Source organism: Durio zibethinus, unplaced genomic scaffold (assembly GCF_047325235.1).
Source record: "Durio zibethinus cultivar Kanyao isolate XHJ-2024 unplaced genomic scaffold, ASM4732523v1 HiC_scaffold_326, whole genome shotgun sequence".
Taxonomy (NCBI): Eukaryota; Viridiplantae; Streptophyta; class Magnoliopsida; order Malvales; family Malvaceae; genus Durio; species Durio zibethinus.
In genome coordinates, this window is record NW_028322949.1 from 40,517 (window position 1) to 47,500 (window position 6,984).

The window sequence follows — 6,984 nt, forward strand, 5'->3', positions numbered from 1 at the left end:
ATTGATCCGATTCGATGTCATTGAAATGTAAGTCATCGCATTGAATTTACAAGCGACAAATTTATCATCTCTATGGGATTAAATCCCGAGTTATTGCGAAGTAAAAAAAACAATGAAATTATGGAAGTAAATATTCTCGCATTTATTGCTACAGCGCTGTTCATTCTAGTTCCTACCGCCTTTTTACTTATAATATACGTAAAAACTGTCAGTCAAAGTGATTAATTTGAATGAAACTTGACTTTTTATCAAGGATTTAAGAAAAAAAGGATTCCAATTTCACGTCTTAAATAAATTAAATAAAATGAATGGACTAGAATCAGCAGTATCCTATCAAACTCGATAGTATGGTAGAAAAAAAATATGAATCTTTCTACCATACTATCCATATCTATTATTGTAATGTATAAAGATACAAGCTTAATATAGATGAATCTACAATATGTATCTTCATACATGTCGATATCAATTAAATATATGTAATGAAATATATGTAATGTACATAGTATCTCAATTTTATTTCTTCGCTTGATCTATTTTATTTGTGTTGATTTCAATCAATCTGAAATAATTGAAAGGCAAGTCTTACGATTTTCTAATTCTTTCATTTCATGGAACCGATTTTTAATTTAACTTCTTTTCTTTGATCCATGATATGAAATGAGTCAATAAAGCATGGCATAAATAAAATTCCTAAAATAATAAATAAAACAGGGGGTAAGTGTGCAATATGTGACTACACTAAGGCAAGATCTTATTAAATAAAAGAACTACTTTTTTTCTCTTTGAACAGTAACAGTAAAGAGGGAAGGAAATAAAAACAAACAAATACAGAAAAAAAAAAGGGGGGGGGGTTCCTTGTCCCTCATTGTCCATATATAACTCTGGTAAGAGCTGGTTCATCAAAATAGAAAATTTAGGAAGAATTCTTTTTTTTTTTTAATAAATTGCCTATCATCCGTATCCCTTTTACTTTCGAAATACGAACATGGGAATTATTGAAATGTTTGTTTGATTTTGATTGAAAGGGTATTATTCATAGAATACATTACTCCACTAGAATCCAAGAATTTCGAAATGAAGACTAATAAAATAGTTAAAAAGGCTTTGCAAAACGATCTAGAAAACAATTGATACGGTTTGATTCCTCAACCCAATTAGAAGTACCCCTAGAGTCCACTTCTTCCCCATACTACGAGTGAAAGGGAAAATGTAAAGACTACCATTAAAGCAGCCCAAGCAAGACTTACTATATCCATGTGTATTATGTCCCCTAATTTCTATGAATATGAAACAAATAGGAAGGAATTTTTCCATTATTGTTCACTAATAATAGTGGAATTACCGGTGCAGAGTCAAAAGGAAAAGGGAATTCTGACACACCACCGTTGATGAAACACTTCAATAAATCCGCTTATAACAAGTTCTTATATGATTTCTAGTAAAATCGAGAACCATTAAGCACAAGCAAAATACGCAGTAACACTTTTGGAAGTATCAAAAGAATGTTACTCACATGTAGCAATAATAAGACTTCTTCTTTCTTTTGGTGTCCCTTATTAAGTAAAAGCCAATTATCCATCCAATCTAATATTGATTGGATGCCTGAACACTCAGAGACTTTCATCAGTCTGTATACAAAGTATCTTCCAACCCTTCTACAACCATTCATTAGTTAATTAAACACTCCCGTTATCCAATCTAATTCAAGACTCCGATAGTAGCCCCTCTATTAGTAGGGGAGGGGCTACCATATCAAGATTTACTCATTCCCTTCCACTACTCTAGTTTTTCCTTGAATCCTAGACGTAAGGATTTACAACACTTTAGAAAACAAAACCTCCGGAAGTTTATAATCAAGTTTATAATCAAGAAAGTATCAAGAGTCCTTTTCTTACACTTGTTTTTGCCGGAGAAAATTGGTCGAGTTATATCAGCAAAACAGAATATAGGATTTCGCGTTTTTTGTTGATCAGGCGACACCCGGATTTGAACTGGGGAATAAGGGATTTGCAGTCCCCCGCCTTACCGCTCGGCCATGTCGCCAAAAGGCTACAAACAAAAAAATGAGAGTATCCCCTTTTTATTTTTAGATTGGATCCATACCTTCAATTGGTTATAGTATCTCAAGACACACAATATCTAAAAACAAAAACTTTCCCTTTCTTTTTTCTTTTCTATTGAAAAAGAAAATGTGGATTCTCAGTTACAAAAGTAAAAATGCAGGACAAAAAAATTGGAACCATTAACTATTAACTATTGACGGCAAATTTATGGACGATTCTTCTTCACTTGTCTTTCTCTAATGGTATAAGAAAATAAAAATGGATACATAACTAATTAGTATTGATTTTTTTTTTCAATTTTTCAATTCAATAAAAAAACTTTCTTAATTTCAATTATAAATTATATAATTATAAATTATATTATAATAATATAACAGCAATTATGAGTCTATGTAAACCCCCGAACATAAGTTGTTACACAGCTCTAGTTATCTAATGAGGTATTTTATCTATCTAGATATGATGTCCATAGGGAATCAGCAAGAAATTATCGTGTTTCAATTTTTCATTGAATAGATTAAAATTAAAGAAAAAATAGAATTTTTGATAGAGCACGCCATGTGTTGTCTCCACTAGAGAGCTATAATGGAATAAAAAGAAAAGAGGAAAGACATATATAAATAGAAATGCTATATCTGCATATGTTTAATAAATACAAGCCCTCTTTTCGTACGCACTTCAATCATATTCTAAATATTCTACTAAAAAATAAAAAACTAAAAAATGGGTAAAAACATCTCTCTTCTCTGCGAATCATTTTTTGAACAGAACAATGGAATCTATGAAAAAATTAAGTGCTAGAAAAATCAACTCTCTCCCGATATATATTTTATGATTATTTTGTCTTTATCTCAACGAACAGATCAAATCAGGAATTCATTTCATTTTTCTGGTATTCAATCGGATTGGAATATGGAATATCATAATAATGGTAGAAATTGAATTATTATTTTTTTTTTTGATATTCTATACAAAACTCCATAAGGCTAAATGGCATTTATCAATTCTTTTATGTAGCTGTTTGTTATAAATATAAATTAAAATTTGAGTATAATTTTTCTTCTTCCGTTCATACGCATTTCATACATTCCATATATATTATATGGTATATGGAGTTAGATAAAATTTCATGTGATTCAGTAAACAGAATAGAAATTCAATTCCATCATTATTAGATCGATTCATATGATTCGATGAAGAATGAGAAAAGAATGGGATTTTTTTGATAAATGGGAAATTCAAAATGCTCGGGAATGAAAATGGGGAAATGTATACAATACCTGGGTTGAATCAGATACAATTTGAAGGATTTTGTGGGTTCATGGATCGGGGCTTAACAGAAGAACTTGATAAGTTTCCAAAAATTGAAGATACAGATCAAGAAATTGAATTTCAATTATTTGTGGAAACATATCAATTGGTGGAACCGTTGATAAAAGAAAGGGATGCTGTATATGAATCACTCACATATTCTTCTAAATTATATGTATCCGCAGGATTAATTTTGAAAACCAGTAAGGATATGCAAGAACAAACAATTTTTATTGGAAACATTCCTTTAATGAACTCCCTCGGAACTTCTATAGTAAATGGAATATACAGAATTGTGATCAATCAAATATTGCAAAGCCCCGGTATCTATTATCGATCAGAATTGGATCCTAACGGAATTTCGGTCTATACTGGTACCATAATATCAGATTGGGGGGGGAGGTTCGAATTAGAGATTGATAGAAAAGCAAGGATATGGGCTCGTGTAAGTAGGAAACAGAAAATATCTATTCTAGTTCTATCATCAGCTATGGGTTCGAATCTAAGAGAAATTCTAGAGAATGTTTGCTACCCTGAAATTTTCTTGTCTTTCCTGACCGATAAGGAAAAAAAAAAAATTGGGTCAAAAGAAAATGCCATTTTGGAGTTTTATCAACAATTTTCTTGTGTAGGCGGGGATCCGGTATTTTCTGAATCCTTGTGTAAGGAATTACAAAAGAAATTCTTTCAGCAAAGATGTGAATTAGGAAGGATTGGTCGACGAAATATGAACCAGAGACTGAATCTTAATATACCTCAGAACAATACATTTTTGTTACCGCGAGATATATTGGCAGCTGCGGATCATTTGATTGGAATGAAATTTGGAATGGGTACACTTGACGATATGAATCATTTGAAAAATAAGCGTATTCGTTCTGTAGCGGATCTCTTACAAGATCAATTCGGATTGGCTCTGGTTCGTTTAGAAAATGTAGTTAGAGGAACTATATGCGGAGCAATTAGGCATAAATTGATACCGACTCCTCAGAATTTGGTAACTTCGACTCCATTAACAACCACTTATGAATCCTTTTTCGGATTACACCCATTGTCTCAAGTTTTGGATCGAACAAATCCATTGACACAAATAGTTCATGGGAGAAAATTGAGTTATTTGGGCCCCGGAGGATTGACCGGGCGAACTGCTAATTTTCGGATACGAGATATCCATCCTAGTTACTATGGACGCATTTGCCCAATTGACACGTCTGAAGGAATCAATGTTGGACTTATTGGATCCTTAGCAATTCATGCCAGGATTGGTCGTTGGGGGTCTCTAGAAAGTCCATTTTATAAAATATTTGAGAGATCAAAAAAAGCACAGATGCTTTATTTATCCCCAAGTCGAGATGAATATTATATGGTAGCGGCAGGAAATTCTTTGGCCTTGAATCAGGGTATTCAGGAAGAACAGGTTGTTCCGGCTCGATACCGCCAAGAATTCCTGACTATTGCATGGGAACAAGTTCATCTTCGAAGTATTTTTCCTTTTCAATATTTTTCTATGGGAGCTTCCCTCATTCCTTTTATCGAGCATAATGACGCGAATCGGGCTTTAATGAGTTCTAATATGCAACGCCAAGCAGTTCCGCTTTCGCGTTCCGAGAAGTGCATTGTTGGAACTGGGTTGGAACGCCAATTGGCTCTAGATTCAGGGGTTCCCGCTATAGCCGATCAAGAGGGAAAGATCATTTCTACCGATACTGACAAGATTATTTTATCGGGTAATGGGGATACTCTAAGCATTCCATTAGTTATGTATCAACGTTCCAACAAAAATACTTGTATGCATCAAACTCCCCGGGTTCAGCGGGGTAAATGCATTAAAAAGGGACAGATTTTAGCGGATGGTGCCGCTACGGTTGGTGGCGAACTCGCTTTGGGCAAAAACGTATTAGTAGCTTATATGCCATGGGAAGGTTACAATTTTGAGGATGCGGTACTCATTAGCGAGCGTCTAGTATATGAAGATATTTATACTTCTTTTCACATACGAAAATATGAAATTCAGACTCATGTGACAAGCCAAGGTCCTGAAAGAATCACTAACGAAATATCGCACCTAGAAGCCCATTTACTCCGCAATTTAGACAAAAATGGAATTGTGATGCTGGGATCTTGGGTGGAGACGGGCGATATTTTAGTAGGTAAATTAACGCCTCAGGTGGCGAAAGAATCATCATATGCTCCAGAAGATAGATTATTACGGGCCATACTTGGGATTCAGGTATCCACTTCAAAGGAAACTTGTCTAAAATTACCTATAGGTGGGAGGGGTCGAGTCATCGATGTGAGATGGATCCAGAAAAAAGGGGGTTCTAGTTATAATCCGGAAACGATTCGTGTATATATTTCACAGAAACGCGAAATGAAAGTAGGCGATAAAGTAGCCGGAAGACATGGAAATAAGGGTATCATTTCCAAAATTTTACCTAGACAGGATATGCCTTATTTGCAAGACGGAAGACCTGTTGATATGGTCTTCAACCCATTAGGAGTCCCTTCACGAATGAATGTGGGACAGATATTTGAATGCTCGCTTGGGTTAGCAGGGAGTCTACTAGATAGACATTATCGAATAGCACCGTTTGATGAGAGATATGAACAAGAGGCTTCGAGAAAACTAGTGTTTTCCGAATTATATGAAGCCGGTAAGCAAACAGCGAATCCATGGGTATTTGAACCCGAGTATCCAGGAAAAAGCAGACTATTTGATGGAAGAACGGGGGACCCTTTTGAACAACCTGTTATAATAGGAAAACCTTATATCTTGAAATTAATTCATCAAGTTGATGATAAAATACATGGGCGTTCCAGTGGACATTATACACTTGTTACACAACAACCACTTAGAGGAAGGTCCAAGCAAGGAGGACAACGGGTAGGAGAAATGGAGGTTTGGGCTCTAGAGGGATTTGGTGTTGCTCATATTTTACAAGAAATGCTTACTTATAAATCTGATCATATTAGAGCTCGCCAAGAAGTACTTGGTACTATGATCATTGGAGGAACAATACCTAAACCTGAAAATGCTCCAGAATCTTTTCGATTGCTCGTCCGAGAATTACGATCTTTGGCTCTGGAACTGAATCATTTCCTTGTATCTGAGAAGAACTTCCAGATTAATAGGAAGGAAGCTTAATCGGAATGAATCAGAATTTGTCTTCTATGATCGACCGATATAAACATCAACAACTCCGAATTGGCTCAGTTTCTCCCCAACAAATAAGTGCTTGGGCCAATAAAATCCTACCTAATGGAGAAACCGTTGGAGAGGTGACAAAACCCTATACTTTTCATTACAAAACCAATAAACCGGAAAAGGATGGATTATTTTGTGAAAGAATTTTTGGACCTATAAAAAGTGGAATTTGCGCTTGTGGAAATTATCGAGTAATTGGAAATGAAAAGCAGGGCCCTAAATTTTGTGAACAATGCGGAGTTGAATTTGTTGATTATCGGATACGAAGATATCAAATGGGATACATAAAACTGGCATGTCCAGTAACTCATGTATGGTATTTGAAACGTCGTCCTAGTTATATCGCCAATCTTTTAGATAAACCTCTTAAAGAATTAGAGGGTCTAGTATACTGCGATGTGT

At 34.8% G+C, this 6,984-nt stretch overlaps 1 protein-coding gene across 1 annotated transcript in view; it reads left to right on the top strand.

Moving 5' to 3' along the window:
• The first annotated feature begins 4,284 nt into the window (after nucleotides 1-4,284).
• The window catches only part of LOC149508488 (DNA-directed RNA polymerase subunit beta'), a 7,538-nt gene continuing 4,838 nt past the window's right edge, over nucleotides 4,285-6,984 (top strand). The window contains exon 1 of the mRNA XM_089757818.1: nucleotides 4,285-6,980. Coding sequence (XP_089613944.1) covers nucleotides 6,528-6,980 — 453 coding nt within the window. The 5' untranslated portion in view covers nucleotides 4,285-6,527. The remainder of the gene's footprint in view (nucleotides 6,981-6,984) is intronic.